This window comes from Diadema setosum, chromosome 20 (genome assembly GCF_964275005.1).
Source record: "Diadema setosum chromosome 20, eeDiaSeto1, whole genome shotgun sequence".
Lineage (NCBI taxonomy): Eukaryota > Metazoa > Echinodermata > Echinoidea > Diadematoida > Diadematidae > Diadema > Diadema setosum.
Window position 1 is genome coordinate 18550935 of NC_092704.1, and position 20684 is coordinate 18571618.

The 20684-nt window shown below is 37.3% G+C and overlaps 1 protein-coding gene across 1 annotated transcript; it reads left to right on the forward strand.

Annotated features, from left to right (window-relative positions):
* Window positions 1–206: 206 nt before the first annotated feature.
* LOC140243347 (cytochrome P450 20A1-like) lies at window positions 207–19366 on the forward strand. The gene is made up of 11 exons (XM_072323022.1): window positions 207–310; window positions 1349–1401; window positions 1813–1982; window positions 3202–3347; window positions 4978–5145; window positions 9338–9416; window positions 11186–11362; window positions 11903–12026; window positions 12630–12741; window positions 16763–16827; window positions 18527–19366. Exons 1-11 carry the CDS (start codon window positions 239–241, stop codon window positions 18786–18788), a joined length of 1428 nt encoding a protein of 475 aa, XP_072179123.1. The 5' UTR covers window positions 207–238; the 3' UTR covers window positions 18789–19366.
* Window positions 19367–20684: the final 1318 nt, after the last annotated feature.

Sequence of the window (20684 nt, forward strand, 5' to 3'; positions counted from 1 at the left end):
GACACTGTTGTCTCTCATTCTCAAGACGTACTCGAGACCTACATACGTATAGGGAGAACCGTGCATTGTGGCGGAGGCATGCCAGTCATCTAAGGGACATTTCTCTTTTTTTTTTCTTCTTTTTTTTTTTTTGTATTTCATGTGCTTTATAAATTAGCTTGTAATAAGGTGAATTCAACATTTGTATTTCTCTTCTTCAGCCTCTGTCAGAAACACTTATCCAGGGAGTGTACTCAGCATGTTGGACTTTGCCATCTTTGCTGTCACCTTTGTGGTGTTTCTCATTGCTCTACTCATCTACTTCTATCCAGTGAGTTCAAAGCTGAGGTTTCTTTTGTTCGTGAATTGTCTTGGTGATCACTGAAAAAGAAATCCTTAGAATCTTATGGAAAACCTTGCAAAACCAATCCCTATGTTTCCCACACACTGTGTATGTATGTGTGTGTGTGTGTGTGGTGGTAGGAGGATTACAATTCTTTGTTTTGCTTTCTTTGTTTTGTGCTGTTTGTTTTGTAGCAAAGGTAGGCAAGCTATACCATTTCATTTCTCATTACTGTCAAATATATTCAAAGTACAGTTTGTACATTTGGTATACTATTGCTTTTTAATGGTTTTGTGCGTATGATGCATGCTTTTCACAACAGTAGGATTTAATATACACTTGACATGACTTTCTCAGTATTGAATGCAACTTTAGAAGTATTGCTATTGCAGGCCCAAAACTAGGGGGTTCAGGAACCCCCCCCCCCATGTTTGCCAGCAGCAAAAAAAATAAATAAATAAAAATAAATAAAAAAATTAAAAGAAATAAAATGAAAAAAAAAATTTGAGCAGTGGAACCCCCCCCCCTTTTGCCTTTTGTCAGCACCAAGAAATTGGTAACAGAAACTTTTGTTTTTGTTTTTCTTTTCTTTTTTTGTCAGCCGATGAAAACCAGAAGTGGCAGGAGAAATGGAAAATATTGCACAGGGAGCCTCTTTTTGTTTTGTTGCTTGTCAGCTGATTAATGGCACCAGAAATGCTGTTTGCATCCCCAATATGGAACATAAACATAAAGGTCCACTTTTTCTTATTCTAAACCCTCCCATAAAAATCCTAGTTATGTGCCTGTATTGACTATTTAGCAATGTGATTTTAAAATTTTAAAATTGTCAAAATAATGATCATGAAAGAAAACAATTATTGTGATAATCTGGATAGGTTTTTTTTTCTTGTACTTTATAAAACCTTTCCACTTTATAAGAATGCTATGTAGAATGCACTGCCATCTGCTTTATCATTGTCTTGGACAGACATCCTGTCAACATATTGCTTTCATCAAATTTTACTTATGTTTTTGTAATGGCAGACTGCTCCTCCAAAGGCTACCACAGTTCCTGGTGTGGCTCCATCTGATCCTGTGTAAGTGTATTTTCAGTACTCCATCATTTAGGAAAACTAATTCATTCCCACAAGTAAGCACTTGTCATATGTTTATTCATATGTATATATATATTATATATATTTTAAATTTTTTTGGGGGAGGGGGGTTCAAATGAAAGTCACAGAAATGGGGGATTTATAAAACACAGCTTCATAAAACATATTTGACGATGAAATCCTGAAAATGTTGTGTTATTCAAAGTAGGGCATGGCCATGTTAGAAAGCAGATAGTGTGATGAACGCCATTGGTAAAATTAAGTAAGCAGTAAAGAGAGAGAGAGAGAGAGACTTTTATAATCAGCTTTAGTCAAGAGAATTGTTGAAATAGTCCAGGTGTGCTTTGTCTTTGATTCGCATTGCTTTCATTGTCACTTACTTTCATCTCTTAGAAAAGGTAACTTGGATGAAATTGCTGATGCTGGCAGTCTGCACCAGTTCCTCGTCAAACTTCATGCTGAGTTTGGAGACATTGTTTCCTTCTACTACACTGATCAGCTTTGTGTCAGCATTGCCTCCCCTGAGCTCTATAAGGAGCACCAAGCAGTCTTTGACAGACCACGTAAGTTTAATTTTTAGCTCACTTGAGCCGTAGGCATTGCTGGCAAGGCAACCAGGGATAGCCTGGTGATAGTGTCGCTACCTGGAAAGCAATAGATGACAGGTTTGCTTCCGGCTAGTTTCTTTTTTCCAACATGTTTGTTAAAAATGTAGATCAGCACAATTTCATTTGTACAGAGGACAGACAAATTGAAGAAAACTCTTATGCTCATGATAGGCATTGTTTTGAAAAAGAAAAAAACTCTACCTGCTGAAAGCATGAGGAGTGAAGGTTCAGGTGTGAGTTTCTTCAATTTTCTTAATTGTTCATTTACAGATCAGCAGTTGCGATCTTAACAAATTTCATTTGTAGAGGGAGACAAATTGAAGAAACTCACACCTTAACTCTACCTGCAGTTTAAAAATTCGTAATAACAATTATCTTTTAGTGATCGTGAATTCTGTAATCTCATTGGTCAATCAACCACTTAATATATCCCGTATTACGTGATATGACGTCATGATACTGTATTACACAGCCAGCTGCGCGTGTACCAAAGACGCTTATAGGAAAGTGCGCGCTAATCCTGTACAAAACAAATGGACAGCGCGCGGTCCTCAAGCGTATTGCGCACATAACCTGAGACCACTAGATGCTTGATAAACAACAGCAACTTATATCTATCTGGCTACTGCACTGCAGTATCTTATGGCGTGTACGTGTACGTATTTGTATGCGCGCATCGCATGCATGCAGTAATCAGCTCGCGAAACGTAGGCCTAAGTCAACATGGTCATGGCTGACAGCCGGCGATTTCAACATCATTCACAAGGGGAAATCAGCGAGAAGAAGGTTAGCACTTACACTAAAAGATAATATCGTTACCCCCTGCTTGTTCTTACGAAATACGGGAAATATCTACGGTCTGTTGCCATATTCCATTCGGCCTTCGGCCTCATGGAATATGGCAGCAGACAGTAGATATTTGCCCGTATTTCGTGAACAAGCAGGGGATAACTAATATTATTGAAGAGAATCAGTCACATCTAGAGATGGTCATTCTCTGAAATGGTCTTTATCATGGTCTATACATATTGTATGGGTTTTGAGATGGAGGATTATATTCACTTTTTAATTCAGATGGATAATTCTACCTCTCATTTTTGCTGTGCATTCATCCTTTGTGTGTTTTGGAGACTGTTCTTAAATTCAGCCCTCATTCCCATCTTTATCTCATCAGCTCTTCTCTTTCAGCTCTTTGAGCCACTAATAACAGCAGACAGCATCCAGTATGCCAATGGGGCTGACGGCAGGAAGCGAAGGGATCTCACTGACCGATGCTTTGGGTTTCAAGCGCTCCAGAACCATGTGGCTGTTTTCAACAAGGTACAAGTGAGACTTCATGAATACTGAACAAAACAACAGCAGCAGCAACATATGTATGTATGTATATGTAATGTATATTGTAGGGCTTTGTATGTTGATGTTCTATATATATGTGTGACCATCATAAGTCATGCACACATAAACATATTTCACTAGTGAAATTTGATAAAACTGTGTAAATCTAAGCGACAGATCAGTAAATATTTGCGCAAAGCAATGTGTTCTTGTTTGTCACAGAAGTCGCAATGTCAGGAAGGTGTGTATGGACCTAATTTGTAGCTTCATTTTATTTTTTCATTCAAAAGATCTATGTTCATAATTTTTGATGCGTTAAGTGATATTAAGATATGCTGTCATGGAGAAAGTGGGATTATATCCCAGCCCCCTCCCCCCCCCCCCCCCCCCCCCCCTCAGGTGGTCATCCATACCGCATGCACGTTCCTGATTTTTTGGGAAAGGGGTATATTTTCAGGGCTCAGCTCAGGGGAAAAATCCCCGAAAATTCATTAAAATAGGGAGTCTTTTATCATTTTCCCCGAAATATCTGTAATTAGGGGAAGTTTACAAATCTTTCCCAACATCTTTCAGACATGTCCATCTGTAGAAATCCCAGCCTGGACCCTGAGTGAAGGCAAAGTGCTGGAGGAAGTATGTCTTCTCTGGTACAATCTGCATGAGAATGTCTCTAAATATATTCCTGTCCATGCAAGTGCTGAAATTGTTGACACTCTTTACCTCAGCACTCTTCCTTCATTTAGGGGATAATTTTGTTAGTTCCCTTCCAAAAGCATGTGATAGGGGGCAATTCTGCTGCCCTCAGTTCCAAAACCCTAAAATGGGGGGGGGGGGGGGGGGGGTATTTTTTGATGGCTCCCCTTCCAAAAGCCTGTGATGGGGTCAAAATCCTAACCCCATCTCCCTCTGAATAGGGGGTATTTCTAGGAATCTGGAACAAGCATATGGTTGACTGCCTGGGTGTGTGTGGGGGGGGGGGGATTATATATGAGTCATGATATGTGTAGATTGCAGTCATGAAAAATGCATTGCCCTGCATTGCAGGCATTGGACATAACATAGCAGATGCAATTTCAAATGTTGAACAGATAAGCATGCATGACATCATAGTGTGTACTCTTTCTTAGATGTGTCCACTATTTAGTAGTAGCATTAGTAATGGAAAATCAGTTCATAGGTAAATTAATATTCATGTTTATTTCATTAGCAGAACAAATGGGTATCATGTAAGAGTTCACATACTAAAGAGGCTACATTGTATTTGAAGGGCTCAAGAAGTGTTTTATTGGATTGTCCTTTAAATTTCAAATAGTCAGAAGTCCACTTCATATTCCTATTTACTGTAGTGCTTTGATAGAATAACAAACAAATCAGGAAGAGCATTACAAAAAGTTTTTGAGGCTTGGTGTTCTTATGGAAAACTGTTACATTGATCATAATTACTTTGTGCAAAGTACCACAGATATTGCAATGATTACACTTCATGACAACTCTCCTGATTTGCTCATGAAAATATCATGTAATTAATCTCTTTGGCATTTGTACTCCCCACCAAGTGAATTGAACCACATGTTAAATTATTTTGTTTTGTGTGTGTGTTTGATTTATATTTCAGATCTCTAGAGAATTGGTTGAAAAGCTCTCAGACTGCCCTCCCAATGAACACATCCCTCTTCGTTCCACTTGCTTAGACACTGCCATGAAGGGCATCACCATAACATCGTTTGGAGATTTTTTCCAAGATGACAAGGCTCTGTCAGATATGAGGAGAGACTATGATCATGTATGCTTTGATCTTTTCAGTCAAAGTGAATTGAAACTACTGATAAGCACTTGAAAAGGAAATCTGGGCCAGATAAAAGTTACTCTGAAAAGAAAGAGGAATATCTTACAAGCACAATACTGAAAGTGTGATCAAAATCAGACAAAAGTAAGGAAGTTATGACATTTTGAAAGATTTGCTTATAATACAAAACAATTCTTAAACAGTTTATATTAATGTGCAAAAAAAGTGATGAAATATTTTCTGCTATAAAAGTGTAGGAACAATAGCCATATTCACACATACAAAATAGCGGCTAGCTAGAGTGTGGACTCCGTAACTTGGGGTTTTTTGCAACTGTTCACATGCTTAAAATTAGCGGGTTAGCAAGCACACTCCAGGACTCGAGTTTTCTTTTTTTCTTGCAACCATTTATACATACAGAAATAACCCCCAATTACCGATCGATAAATCAATAAATTATTGTTCTTGTCCCTCACATTCGTGTGGAGAGCACACTGTTGTGGCATGCACTTTGAATGATTGGATATAAAATTTGAGTTTATTTGGTTGACCGTTCACACTGTCACCGCTGGGCAAATTAGCACGCTAATTCAGAAATAAGAGCCAGATTTCTTGGGTTTAGCATCACGCTGCTGATCACACCAATTTGTGGGGTTTTTGTGTCCACACGCACAAAAACTTAAGTTTGCTAGCAGGTTACAAATCTGCTAATTTGTGTACACGTGAATCCCCCTAGTGTTAATTGTGGCTGAATGTCTACAAAATAATGATGAGACTGGGGTAGAATTGCATTTCAACCAAAACTTGAAATTCAAGGTTTTATGTATGAACTATATGACCAGCTGTGAAGCAGTGACATCATTTCGTGATTTTTATATTCATATCAGCTTCTCAAGAGCTATTTTGTGAAAATTAGCAAAAACTTAACAATTTCATAACTTTCCTAATTTTTGCCCAATTTTGATCAAATTATTGCTGCTGTCAAAGCTTGTCAAAGCTTAGTCTTTCTTTTTCAGACCAACTTCTTAACTGACCCAGAATTCCCCTTTGATGCATGTGACATTGAAATAATCTTAAAGAACAATGAAACCAAGACAAAGATGTGGATCGAAAGCATGCAGAAATATTAAAAAAGCACTTTTAAACAGATTGACCAATTTTCCTCAAACTTTCATTGATGTATTCTACTAATATTTTAGCATTTACTATCCATTATATATGTATTTGGGTTTAAAGGGAACATAAACCCAAAGAGCAATGTGGATTGAGTAAAAGCATTAACATTAGTAGAACACAACAGTGAAAGTTTGAGGAAAATTGGACGGTCGATGCAAAAGTTATGAATTTTTAAAGTTTTGGTGTTGGAACCGCTGGATGAGGAGACTACTAGAGGTTATGACGTATGAGTGGACAACAATATAAAGAAAATATAAAAGGAATTCCACAAATATTTACTTTTCTAGCGAAATGAAAGAGTACTTGAAAAACCGCTTTCAGAAAGTAGGGGGAATAATTACTACCCCTAACATATGTCAGTATCAAGTCGATGGAATGTGTAATTTTCACGAAAAATGAATTTTTATTAAATTCCCTTTATATTTTCTTTATATTGTAGTCCACTCATACGTCATAACCTCTAGTAGTCTCCTTACCCAGCAGTTCCAACACCAAAACTTTAAAAATCAATAACTTTTGCATCGATTGCCCGATTTTTCTCAAACTTTCACTGATGTGTTTTACTAATGTTACTGCTTTCACTCAACCCACATTGCTCTTTGGGTTTACGTTCCCTTTAAAATGCCTTCATTACCTGACCAGTACATTGTGCATCATGTAGTAATGAATGATTTGTGCTAATTTTGGTGCATTATGTGATTTGATTTCACTTTATAGTGTTAGAAAGGAAAAAAAAAGTGGAAATAGATTAGCAGTTAGTGGAAAAGAAATTATTTTGGTGCTTCCATGGATGTCATTAGCATTCCTTTATAGCAACTAGTCAATGTACCCGTGGAGTGCCAGAAATCCTCTATGGGGATTTCCCCAGAAATGGTCAAGGTCACTGGGTCAACGGAGGTCAAATAACTGTTTTGCGCTACTCCTTGGTCCGATCTTGGCCAAACTTGCTGGAAGCATAAGTAGGCCTACACCTGGGAAATCCGCATTGAGGATATTTCTGGGGGAATCCCCGTATAAGTAGGCCTACACCTGGGAAATCCCCATTGAGGATATTTCTGGGGGAAATTGTCATACCGAGGTGCCACTATCTATTAATGCAGCCCAGGTAGGAAAAGTAAGAAATCAATATAGCACCCTCTATCGGGTGTCTGATTATTGCAGCTGACTAAGATTAGAAGTTATTTGACCATTGACCCCAGTGACCTTGACCTTTCCAAAAATGAACCCCTCAAGGGCAATTTCGCGGTCAACCTGCATCCACCCACTAAGTTTGATGGAGATCGGACCAAGGACCTGGGCGGAGTAGAGGAACAAACAGACAGACAAACGTTGCTCGAATTATAGTATGATGATTTCAAACATCTTGTAACATCGTATGTCACTCTCAAGTTCTTTGTTAGTTTTTATGCCTCCACCATGAAGTGTCATCAGAGGCATAATGTTTTCGGGTTGTCTATCCTTCCGTCCATCCTTCCGTCGGTCCGTAATCTATTTTGTGGACAGCATAACTTAAGGACCTTCAAAGGTATTCAAATGAATGTTGGCTTATGTATGTATGAGTGGATAAAATTGTGCCTATCAACTTTTGGTCGCACATGCTGAAAGTCACAGGTCAAAACTCAAGGTCAATTTTTTGAAATGTCACTATTTCACCCATATCTACGCAACACCTGAAGGTTTTTTGCTGAAACTTAGTGTTTGCATGCATTGCCAGATGAGGATTCTGTGGGACAAGTTTGGGCCAGGGGGGCCAAAGGTCAAGAGAAAATACTAAAATTTTGTCTCAAAAATGGCGTAAGGTGTCTTCATGAAACTTGCCATATGTATGTTTTAAATTTGTGCATGTCAGCTGTGGTTGCATATGTTCAAGGTCAGAGGTCAAGTTCAAGTCTTTCAATTCCACTACATTTTACCTTATCCATGCAGGCCTCACATATTTTTTCTTTAAATGTAGTGTATACTGTATACGCTGAATATTTCACAAAGTTTTTATTTTCACGAATTTCAAGAGTCGGGTGCTATTCATGAAATTAAAGACACGCGAAAATAATGACTCTGATCCCGATATGAATATGACACACACGTATGTATTTTCTCCGTTCAGAACAGTACTCCACGATCGTGAATTTAACCACTCGTGAAATCATCAGGAAGTCTTGATTCACAAAAATTTGAACTCACTAAATATATGGCGTATACAGTACATGCATTACTAAATACATATTATCTAGTATCTATAGGGAAAGTTGTGGGTCATGGGGTCATATGTGAAAGGTCAAACATCAAGTGAAATATGCTAGAACTTCACTATTTTCTCCATACATCTAGAAAATGGCTCAAGGTGCCATCATGAAACTTATTACATGTGCATTTACTGCCTGACAGTGATCATATGGGACTGTGGGTTTCAAAGGTCAAGGGCCAAAGGTCAGGTTGAAATGTTAAAATTCTATCCAAACCTTGAGGATTACTCAATGCATAGGGACCTACACTTGATTAAACTAGGTATATGCATGTATTACTGCACAATGATTCTGTAGGGAAAGATTTTGGCCATGGGGTCAAATGTCAAGGGGAAATCTTCAAATGTCACAATTTTGTCCTTATTTTGACCTGCTCTCTTAAACAATGTAGCCATTCATTTAAATGAAACCCAGTTCAAAGAAAGTAAACACCTGACATACTTATAACAAACATGTCATTTTATTTATTTATTTATTTTTTCTAGCCAGGTATGTGAAACTGTCATCTCGCATTGTCAAGATGTATGTTAGACCTAGTGGGAGAACATGCATTATGGCGGAGGCATACCAGTTGGCATAGCAACATTTCTAGTTTCTTTTAACCTGAAAACCTCATGAAGGCAGGTCATCATGAGAATACAAAATTATATGCTGTAAAATTCATAATTATTGTACTATCATGAGCAATTGTAATCTTCTTGAGCTACAGTAATGCATCTTGTGTGAAAGTGAATCATCCTTCTCAATGTTTTTCTGTCTTGGTGTTCAAGGTGTGGGGAGATCTTGAATCCCGGCTGGGAGGGATCATGCCAGAACCTGGGAGCAACCGAGAGAAGGAGTTTGATGAAGGTGAATATGGCTGTCCATTTGATATGTATTCAAGATATGAGTTGTAGGTATTATTTGCTTGCGCAAAGCTAAAAAGCAAGCATTACCCAAGACTTCTGGAGAAAATGTATTTGTGTGTCATTGTTGTGCCTGTAGTTCTTTGCAAAAGTATGTAAGGAATAGTAATTTAATTATTAATCACTGTCATTTATGAGCCAATTTTGATTCTGTTTGCTTTATATGATAGCACTACATGGGAGCTCTGAAACTTCTACACAGAATTTCAGTTGTGACCTTTGACCTTGACCTTTGACCTATATTGTACATTTTGCTACGAAATGCTACTCCGCCATTTCTAACCCGATTTCGATTCCGTTTGCTTTATGTGATGGCACTAGGTGAGGGCTTCAAAACTTATGGACAGAATTTTGACCTTTGACCTCTTTGACCTTTGACCTTAATTTTTGACCTATATTGTACATTTTGCTACAAAATGCTACTCCTTCGCCATTTCTAACCCGATTTCAATTCTGTTTGCTTTATGTGATGGCACTAGGTGAGGGCTTCAAAACTTGTAGACAGAATTTTGACCTTTGACTTCTTTGACCTGTGACCTTGATTTTTGACCTATATTGTACATTGGCTACAAAATGCTACTCCTTCGCCATTTCTAACCCGATTTCAATTCCGTTTGCTACAAAATGCTACTTCCAGCGGGGACATATATTATGCACCGCATAATTTCTACTTTTCCTTGTTATTTTTTTTTTCCTGTCATAATGATTATGTTGAATGCTTTTTGGATACTTGCAGATAAAGTGATTGTAAATATGCGAAGTTATGTGAAAAAATAAAGTACCTCGGATGAGGAAAATAGAGAAAAAAAAATCAGTCAGGGAAGTCTGCATGAGAATTTACCAGAAATGAAGATATGAGTCATAGTCATTGCATATAGCCGTAGGAAACATACCATATATCCAATACAATGTAGATACATGTAAATGTAGCATCAATCAGTATCTGCATGTTTTGATCTATCCAATGGCTATCCCATGTTGAGTGAGGTGATAGGATAGTGGTGACTTAAAGGGGAATTCCAGTCCAAATATAAGTTAGTCTGATAAGAAAGAGTCAAATATTATTAGTTCAACGGTATAAATTTGATAAAAATCGGATGAAAAATAAGGAAGTTATGACATTTTGAATTTTCGCTATTTTTGTGGGAAACGGTTCTTGGACAGTCAGTATGAATATGCAAATGGCAAAGTGAGCATGTCATTCCCTCACAACTTACCATATAGTTTGTACATAAAAATTTTGAAATTTCCTGTTTTTCATTCAAATGCAATTATGCCCGAGGCTCAAATCCTCACATTTTTAACTGATCACTATTCTGAAGTTATTCAACCAGGAGTAACATCATGTTTCAGACTTGAATGACAGAAACATTGAATTTTCGTCATTTTTTGTACACGATCAATGCAAAATTATGAGGGTATGACATGGTTAGCTCACTCATTTGCATATTCACACCCACTGTACAAGAACTGTTTTGGAGAAATTATCAAAACTTCACAATTCTATAACTTCCTTATTTTTCATCCGATTTCAGTCAAATTTGTATCGTTGGACTCATAAAATTATACTTTTTTTTTTTTTTTTTTTTTTTAAATCAGACTAACTTATATTTGGACTGGATTTCCTCTTTAAATGCTGGTGCATATGAGTTTGTATACTGTAATGACATTTGATTTTTTGTAGTTAAAGTACTCATTCACACTCATTTACAGCCCAAGAAAGGATGCAGAATGCCATCAGACAGGCAATCAAGCAACGTCGGGCCAACCCCGCAGATCAGGGTCAGGAAATCTTTCTGGATGTACTACTGAGAGCTAACTACCCAGAGTCCAGGCTGCTTGCTGATGCCATCACATACTTTGTGGGTGGCTTTCACACCTCTGGCAATTGTGAGAACATACGTGATCCCTGATATGACTCTTTTCTCTATGCAGTGGGTTCCATATAGGCAGTGAAGATTTGACATGGGTATGAAAGAGACAAACTCCCACTGTCTATACTTCAAGGAGGCAAAATCAATTTGAAGTATTATATTTCAGCTTTTGCAATTTGAGGTTGAGTTTAAGTAATATTAGTTGGAAAGGTTACATTGTTCTACAATATTTCTATGGTATCAAAAGAAAGGTGCATTTGCTGAAGAGACTATTAAAAAAGAAGACAAAAGATCATCATACAAATAGAGTCAAATAGTTTCCAAGACACAGCCTTTGAAATAATCACAGAGCAAGCAGTAAGCCTACATCTTTCCCAGATGCTGAAACTGTCATGTATCATGACAACAAACTCAATATTTCCCTGCATGTGGAAGTTTTCCAGTAAGTTCCTACATATGGAATGTTTTCAGGTGCTCAGTAATGCATAGTTCAAAAGTGCTCTGACTTTCACAGGGAATCCTAACAGATTGCTCTTTGCCATTTCTCTCCCTGCAGTGTTTGCCTGGGCCGTGTTCTTCCTTACCCAAGATGAAAAGGTACAGGAGAAACTGGCAGATCATGTGACAAAGATTGTTGGGAAGACTGGCGATGTTACAATGGATCACATTGCAGATATGACGTAAGCTACTCAACCTTAGAAGGAATTTTTAAATTTGGGATGTCAATTTTGTTTTCGTATTTTATTCCCCCAATTTCAAGTCCCATTTTGCTGCAGACAGTAGTCTTGCCTCTGCGTTGTTATGTTAGCCCCTTATTCCCTGAAGCAGTCACACCAGAAAAATTTGTCCAGTGATGGTCAGATAGTCATCATTGCAGCATGCCCTTATATGTCAATAATATATCCATGCCCCCCCCCAAAAAAAAGCATCTGGATTTCCATTGCCTTTAAAACTATATTCTTGTAGTTTTGTGTAATGGTGTGAATAATAAGGAGCAGTTATAATGGTAAAAGAAAAATGCTAATTTAAGTATTAATAGTATGCCTTTTATTTAAAAAAAAAAAAAATGCATCTACACTGACAGATAGTTTACTAGGTCTTTTATTATGTTTTCCGACTGCATGACATTTGCTTACAGTAGAAGTCAAATACGACATTATCACCCAAGTTGTGTGACAAAAACCATCAACACCATCAAGTGGAGAGGGTACCAGGGTATGTAAACTCATGATTAGTGGTAGATATGGGATTTACTGATATAATTATTTTTTCTTCAAACACAGATATTTGAGACAGGTTTTGGATGAAACTCTCAGAGTTTCTGTTCTTGCTCCATTCGCTGCCCGTGTCCAAGATATTGATGTTGTACTTGGTGGTCATGTAATTCCTAAAGGGGTAAGTGCATCATTCAATTTGCTACCAGAGCATTGGTTATGTTAGGGTCAGTTTAAATCAGCAGGGTGAATAGAACAAGGAGTGTCTGTCTCACACAAAGATAGACATGAAAAGTACAATATATATTAATGCATAACAGGTGCTAAGTCCACATGCAAAGAATTAAACTGGTTCTTGAATTTTCCTCATGATTTCTGCAATGTTTCAAGACATTTCAATCTGTTTTTCCGTGGGATCGATTGAACATGTAGACATTTTCCACATCTTGTCCATGCACCAGAATCACAATTTATACCCACAATTCATTGTACACATTTGTACTGAGCAGATGACATAGAGAAAATCAGCAAATGAGGCTCAAATTTCATATTGTACAGTAAAAGGTCTTACATGAACATTGCAAACAATTTATGCGATAAGATGTTGTGATAAATTGACATCTTCTTCTAAATCTGAGGTGAAATGTGAATTTCTTGGTGTTTCTACATGTTTGTGTCACATTTTTGGTGAATTCAGCTCATACAATGCTCTGTAAGGGTAGTCTACAAAGTCCCACGCTTATTGAATGTCATTATTACACAGAGATGTGGGTGTCCAGAATTACCATACTGTCCGGTAATACCGGTCTGTATATACAAAGTCTTTCCAGACTTTTGACATACAGTCCGGCTTCTCCTGTCTGGACATGTCGGGACCAGCACTCATCTGGATAAGCAATTTAGCAGGATATGGGAGACTCAATGTTTAAAACACGCTGCTGCCTCCCAAATGGTAGCTACATGCACATGTATTAATTTTGCATGGACATGTCATGTCCTCGTCAGCTTGTCTGCATTCAGAATTCTCTGATAATTTGCTCAATGGACCATCGTCTGTACCATGCCCTGATTTAATGAAAAAATTTCTGTTCATGTTCCTGCAGTGATTTAGGGGTAGTGAATGTCGTGATGCATGTAATTTAGATGAAAATTAAATGTGAATATATGTTAGTTTTGTTGGGAATGATATGTGATTCATGTGAGTTTTTGTAGGAATTTTGTTTGAGTTTGAAACCCCCCTTTTCCCCATAATTGTAAGATTGAAAAAACAAAAACAAAAACAAAAATTATGCCGAAATCACATCCACATAATAGAGAGAGCCGGTTAAAGGGCGGCCAGATAGGAGATGTCGGATTTTAGTTGATAAATTGCCCTACATCATCATGAATAACACTCATGATTCAGTGTTAAGTAGTAGCCGTGATAAAAATAATTGCCATACGTACTCAGGTTTAACTCAAACCAACAACATCCTGATTTCCAGACCAGTGAGCTACAGCCTGATAGCCAGTGATTCTTAATCCTTATAGCAGCATGTACTGCATATTTATTCAAATTAATGATTCTTGCATCAAGGTGTTTTTATCACAGGTATTGGCAAGTCATGTATCTTTAAGATACACAAACAGAAGGAAGTAGCACACAGAATTTATATACTTGATCAGTTCTTTAAAGGACAAGTTCACCTTCATAAACAGAAGGATTGAGAGAATGTAGCAATATTAGTAGAATACATCATTGAAAGTTTGAGGAAAATCAGACAATCCGTTCAAAAATTATGAATTTTTGAAGTTTTCGTGCAGTCACTGCTGGATGAAAAGACTAGTGCAGCATATGATGTCACATGAGTACAACAATATAAGGAAAATATAAAGAGAATTTCACAAAATTTCATCTTTCGAAAAAAGTACAAATTTCCTTGACTTGTTACTGACATATGTTATGGGTAATATTATTCCCCCTGCCTTTGGAAAGAGGCAAGTAAAGAGCTCTTTTATTATGCGAAAAAAGTGAAAATATGTTGAATTTTCCTTACATTTTCTTTATACTGTTGTACGCATATAACATCACAAGCTGTAGTAGTCTTCTCATCCAGCAGTTCCAAGACAAACATTTTAAAAATTCATAACTTTTGCATCGATTGTCTAATTTTCCTCAAACTTTCACTGATGTGTTCTATTAATATTGCTGCATTCTCTCAATCCTTATGTTTATGAAGGTGAACTTGTCCTTTAAATGCTATCAATTACTTCTTGGTTTCCTCTTCACATCAATTGTAGCCATTCTACAGATATTTTATTGCCATGTGTTTTAAAGCAAAAACAGATAAAGAAAAAGTCTTCACAAGCCTTTAGGTCACCTTTAAATCATTACAAAAATTGTTAGACTGACCTGAGGCATAATGTTGTGGTCACCTGTCCATGTATGGACAGTGTTTGGACTATGGAACCCATTACACCAGACAAGTAATGTTCCTGTCACAAGTTCCTGCTCGCATGTTGGCTGTTACCCTCAACTTTGCAGGAATATCAATCATTGCACACCAGCCCCCTTTTTTCCCTGATGAGGGCTATCCGAAATGTGCTTTCAGACTTGGATGCAAATGTTCTTAGAACTTCAAGGCAGCTATGAGATAGAAAAGTCCAAACTGATAATCCTTAAAGGGACTGTACAGTACTGGTTGAGGTGGGGATTCAAGTTTATAACATTCCTAAGTGAGATAATGAGAAACCTCTTATGAAATATGAAAGAGCATGTAATTTTAAGAAGGATTCAAAGTTTATTTGATGAAAATTGGTTTTCAAATGGCTGAGATGTCCAAAAAGTGATAATGATAAAAGACGACAGGCCACGCCTTTTATTAGGATCTCTTTGTTTCACATTGTTTTTGGATATCTCATCCATTTCGAAACCGATTTTCATCAAATAAGCTTTTGATACCCCCTAGAATTGCACGCTCTTTGACATCTCATAAAGTGGTTTCTGAATATCTCGCAAAACGTTAAAAGCTAAATCTTCACCTCAACCAGAACTGTACACACCCTTTAAAATGAAATCACACTTACATCTAGCTATGACATTGATAATACCACCTTTGCTGACTAGAGGTATCACAACAAGTGGAGCGATTGTGTGAAGATGCCAAAGCTTGTTTAAACATATAATAGATTGTATGACCAGGGTCACCACAATGTGTGAGTTGTCCTTGTGTAGTATTAGGGATGTCCTGCATCAGGATAAAACAACTAGAAACAACAACAGAAAAAAAAAAAAAGACTTTGTAGCACTTCAAGCTTTTTTGCTTCTTAGCCAGAAAGTAAATTACCAATGTATCCACATGCCTTGGCCCAATTATATTTTTGAATGTGGGCGGCCAAGTCCAAATGATATACTTTTAAGAGAATTCTTGTATCTAATTTTGCTGCAGTAATTATAATTTCATCATTGAATTGGTTCCACTGGATTTCACTGCATATAGTATGTAAGGGAAATATTTTATGGAACTGAGTTACTTCATTTATTCTGCACAAAATTAAAATGTGCAGAAACTTGCAAATTTAAGTGAGAAACAGGATATCTATTCAGTCATTTCAATTATGGCTGAACAATAAAGGGCTCAAAAAGATATTTGATATTTAATATTTGATATTTAATATTTAACAATGTAAAAACTATGATAAAATGACACCGCACCAAACTTGTTGAGTAAAGCCAATACAAGGAATGTATAGTGCCAATTGCAAGGCAAGGATCCTCTTTCAGTGGTAAGGCCATATCATGCTTGGTACATGAAGGCTAAGGTCACTGTAATCCTGATGGCACAATGCAGAATTAAAATTTATGGGATTTTTATTGAGCTGGCTATTATATATTGCAGACCATCTACTCTGAAGTTACTCTGAAGTTACAGTTGTGGAAAGGATGTGTGAGACATTGTACTGTCAAGTAGATTAAGTTATGAATAATAATATTTCAGCCACTTGATACTGAAAAGATAGTCTGTGATGAAGTTGCCCAGCAAGAATATTGTGCTTTTATTGCCAGAAAAGAAGAATGCCACCTTTACAAAATGTTATGCTTCTATTGCCAGTAAAGAGGAATGCCAACATTTTAATCATGTACTCAAAGGAATACTGGAAGTAAATCATTTTGAAGCTAATTCATCTAATCGACTTTTCTCCCCTTTTTGCTTCACAAACAGACTCCTGTTGTGCATGCCCTTGGTGTCTCTCTGTGGTCAGAGAAAACATTCCCTAATCCAGAGGTGTAAGTATTGTCCGCAGTTCTTTATGATATGAACTTTTACATGTTGTTAAGGAGGCATTTAATTCAGTGTGTGCATGAACCTGGTGGGTCCAGTACGAAGTAAATTAAAATATGAGAATCTCTTTGGAAGAGGCAGAGACTCCAACTCTCCCGCTTTCGACGGGAGATCTCCCGCTGAAAGCCAGTTTTTTTCAAAATCTCCCGTTCTTCCGCCTTGGCTCTGTGTCTCTTGTTGGAAAAGATTTCTTACTTATTGCCATCGTATGTTGAAAAATAAGCCTTAGATAGCACGAGAGAGCATCTAGAACTCTAGACCCCGGCCGCAAAGAAGTTCGCGCTTTGCGCTCGTTATGTGTGCTTTGTGCACATCAACTTTGCTAGGGGTTTCAGGCGGGAGAATCTCCAGATCAGATGGTGCTTGGTGTTGGAGTCTCTGAAAAGGGAACAAATTAAATGACACTCAGGCAAATGTGAGTGCTCATTTCTTCAAACTAGTCATTGATTGTTACATGTTTAAAATTCATGCAAAAGTAGATAAGAGTGTGTTTTGGAATACTGTATAAGCTGTTATTTTCGGAGGGGTTAATTTTCATGAATTTCACGAATCACAGTTGGATCGCGAATTTAACAACTCGCGAAAATGACTTCATGCATTTTATTAATAGAGCATTAACGTAAGCGTCGGCGTTGAGTCGCGAAAACAACATCTCGCAAAAATGTCTATGACCTCATCATTTGCGAAAATATCTGTACGCGAAAATAACAGTGTATACAGTACTGATAGCATTATGACATGTAGCAATGTAAACTACCCCACTGTGTGTATGAGAAATGTATTAGAGAACCATGATGTTTCTCAGATGTTTTCTTAAGATAGTAAGCCAGTGATACAAGTAGCTGCTGAATACCAAATGAAATGTGCCAAGGTTTTGTAATGATTCATTTTCTCAGCCTGACAATCTGCTATGAAAGATGAAAATGCATGAAACCTCAAGGCAGGCCTAACAGTAAAATGTTTGTGGTCTGGGATATTTGAGAGGCAGTCCAGTTGGATTTCAAGCTATTCCAGGCTGTACAGACAAAAATTCCATGTTGATTATGCATATTTCTGTGAAAGGGTACAGCCCGCTTAGCCTATGTAACAGAAGCATGGATAATGCATCACCTTCACAGGCTGACAATGTAGGCCCTACATGATATATCAGGATAAAGGTTCTTTATCTTTCCAACTCTTTTATTTACCTGAGAAAACAGCAAAATTTTGAGTTATCTACAGGTATATAGGATGTTTTAGCCTGCTGAGTGTGTGAGTGCTTGCTACTGTACTAAGTTTGCGAACTCTTGTTACAGCTCACAAGTGCACAAATATCTTCGCTACATACGCAAAGTGTGAGTTGCTTCTTTTTCAGAACGAATTTGACATCAGGTCAGTACCTCGGTACAGATTATGACTGCTGTAGATGATTATGGATGATAATGATTATATTGGATGGCTTTAATTCATGGAATACCAGTGAATTTGACACTCTTTGGGGCCAATTTTTCATGCTATTCCATTTGTTGCCATCCAATATGATTAAAATTTGCTTTGAATCATGCTCTGACTTCCTTCCTTCAGCATAATAAAAAAGACTGTTTAGAGCCATTGATTCAAGTTCGAATTTTACCCATTTCTTTTATTCTTCTTTGCACATATCAGATTCAACCCAGACAACTTTTCTGCAGAAAATGTGAAAAATCGGCATCGCAATGCCTTTCAACCATTTGGCTTTGCCGGCAGACGTGTGTGCCCTGGGCAGCAATTTGCTTACAAGGAGGTGGCCATCTTTCTTGCATGGTTTGTCCGTGCATTCAAAATCAGCCTTGTGCCTGGCCAGGAAACAGAACAGGTGTTTGGACTTGTATCACATGTGGCCAATAAGAATGGTGGCGATGTTTGGCTCCTAGTTGAAAGGCGCTGAGTGAGGTAAACTTGTGGGTGATATAGGTATAAACTTGACTTCAAGATGGACATATTTCAGATCAATATATTTTTTTTTTTTTTTTTTCCGTGACATGCCCTTCTGGCAAAGGTGCCTTTCTTGTCCAGGGATACACATAAGCTCTCATTACAGTACAATGGCATGTTTACGAGATTGATTCTCTGTTGGAGCTTAATTTATGTGTCTAAGTTAAGGTATTAAGAGAAAAGGATAGGGAGGGAGCATAATATGTAAAAGAAAGAATGTTCCTGTATGTAATACATCAGTGTTTCAAAGAAAGTAGAGAGAAATAGCATTGCATATACAGGGGTCTCCAATTGTAAAGTAGTACTTAGGACCAACAGTTTTTTTTTTTCTCAGTATAGAAAATTCAGCTGTAATCAAACAATATAACATTTAAAGATGTATAGATAAACTTTCAGGGCCTAAATTTTACTTGGTTGGAACAAGAGTTTTGCTGTAACTGTGTTAGTTATAACAGGAGTGCACTGTAGTGAATTATGCAATAGTGGTATTACTGATATTCTGATAAATGTGCAAGAAGGAATCTCTGAAAAACTTTTTTTTAAACAAATTATATGGACATTTCATCCAATTTCTGTAGTATCAATTGAGAGCAGGTGATATAATGTATGATCTTAAATTGACAATTGATTCTCTGACCAGTTATATGTAAGACAGAATGCACTCATAAGGTATTATTTTAACAGTGCTTATACACCATGTTAGTTGATCAATGTTTGACCTTAGCTTATCATTTCTTGACTTGAATAGACCACGTTCTGAAAGGAAACATGAAACCATTAACTTAAAACAATAACTTAAGAATAGATGGAAGGTTAAATCATGCTTTAGCCCCAAGTGGAACAAAGGAAATATAGTTTTGCACCCAGTAAAATCCACATCTATCTTTTTTTCCTCTCCAACACAACAGGTTTGACAGTTCTGTTTGAGTACCTGTGGATCAGGAATTGTGATTGTGTATTAACCCGTTCCTTCTGCAATTCTCTATATACCTTCAATGTCCCCAAACAAGATTCTTTTTGCCCGTTGACAGAGAACGGACAGGTTGGTAATCCACCAGTGCGAAAGCAGTCAAGCGGTGCATGCAACCTCTCCCCACGGTCAACTATATGTGCCCTTGAACAATAGAAACATCGATCGGGTGCCATGTATGAATAGAGCGTGCGCTGATGGGCTCACAGACTCTTTTGTTCTACACAAATCAGGCACCAAAATGCGATGACTGGGGTCAGCGAATACAGATATCTACTGTGATCAGCTTTAATTGCTAATGTACATGTTCATACGAGTTTTGTAGCAGAGCAAGGGCAAACTAAATCAGAACAAAGTTAAAAAAATACTGTGATAAATGAATTCTTCCAACAGAAAGAGAACAAATGCTGATAGAATTAACTCTGCCTTTTTTATCAAACCCATTTTTGGGGACTTTATAACACAAAGAAACATGAATTTAGGCCATGAAAGCAGGCACTCTTGTCTTTATCTTGGGAACCTGGTATACCAGGTTCCCGTTTATCAGTTACTCCCACAGGAACGGGTTGAAAAAAAAAAAATTAAGGGTTTATTCTGAAGGCAAAGCTTGTACACAGGGCACTCCTGTTATAATGAACATGATTACAATAAATTATTATTACAAGAAGTGAAAATTCAGGTCATGGCTGAGAGATTGAATTGAAGCATTTCAAATCAGAGTAATTGTTTGGATAGTGTAACTGGATATTTCAAACTATGAAGTTTGTTGTGAAAAGATAATGACATAAATTCTAATGTTGTCTCATTAGGAGAGCAAATAAAAGCAAAAACACCGCAACTTGCAGTAGAGTGTAAATGTTTAGCACTATTCCCACATGG

What these genes read in the sequence shown, in the direction of transcription:
- LOC140243347 (XM_072323022.1), top strand. Translation starts at nt 239, where the DNA reads ATGTTGGACTTTGCCATCTTTGCTGTCACCTTTGTGGTGTTTCTCATT. An exon ending in GTGGCTCCATCTGATCCTGT is followed by an intron (nt 1,402 to 1,812) that starts GTAAGTGTATTT and finishes TTCATCTCTTAG; the next exon opens with AAAAGGTAACTTGGATGAAA. An exon ending in ATGTGGCTGTTTTCAACAAG is followed by an intron (nt 3,348 to 4,977) that starts GTACAAGTGAGA and finishes TTTATATTTCAG; the next exon opens with ATCTCTAGAGAATTGGTTGA.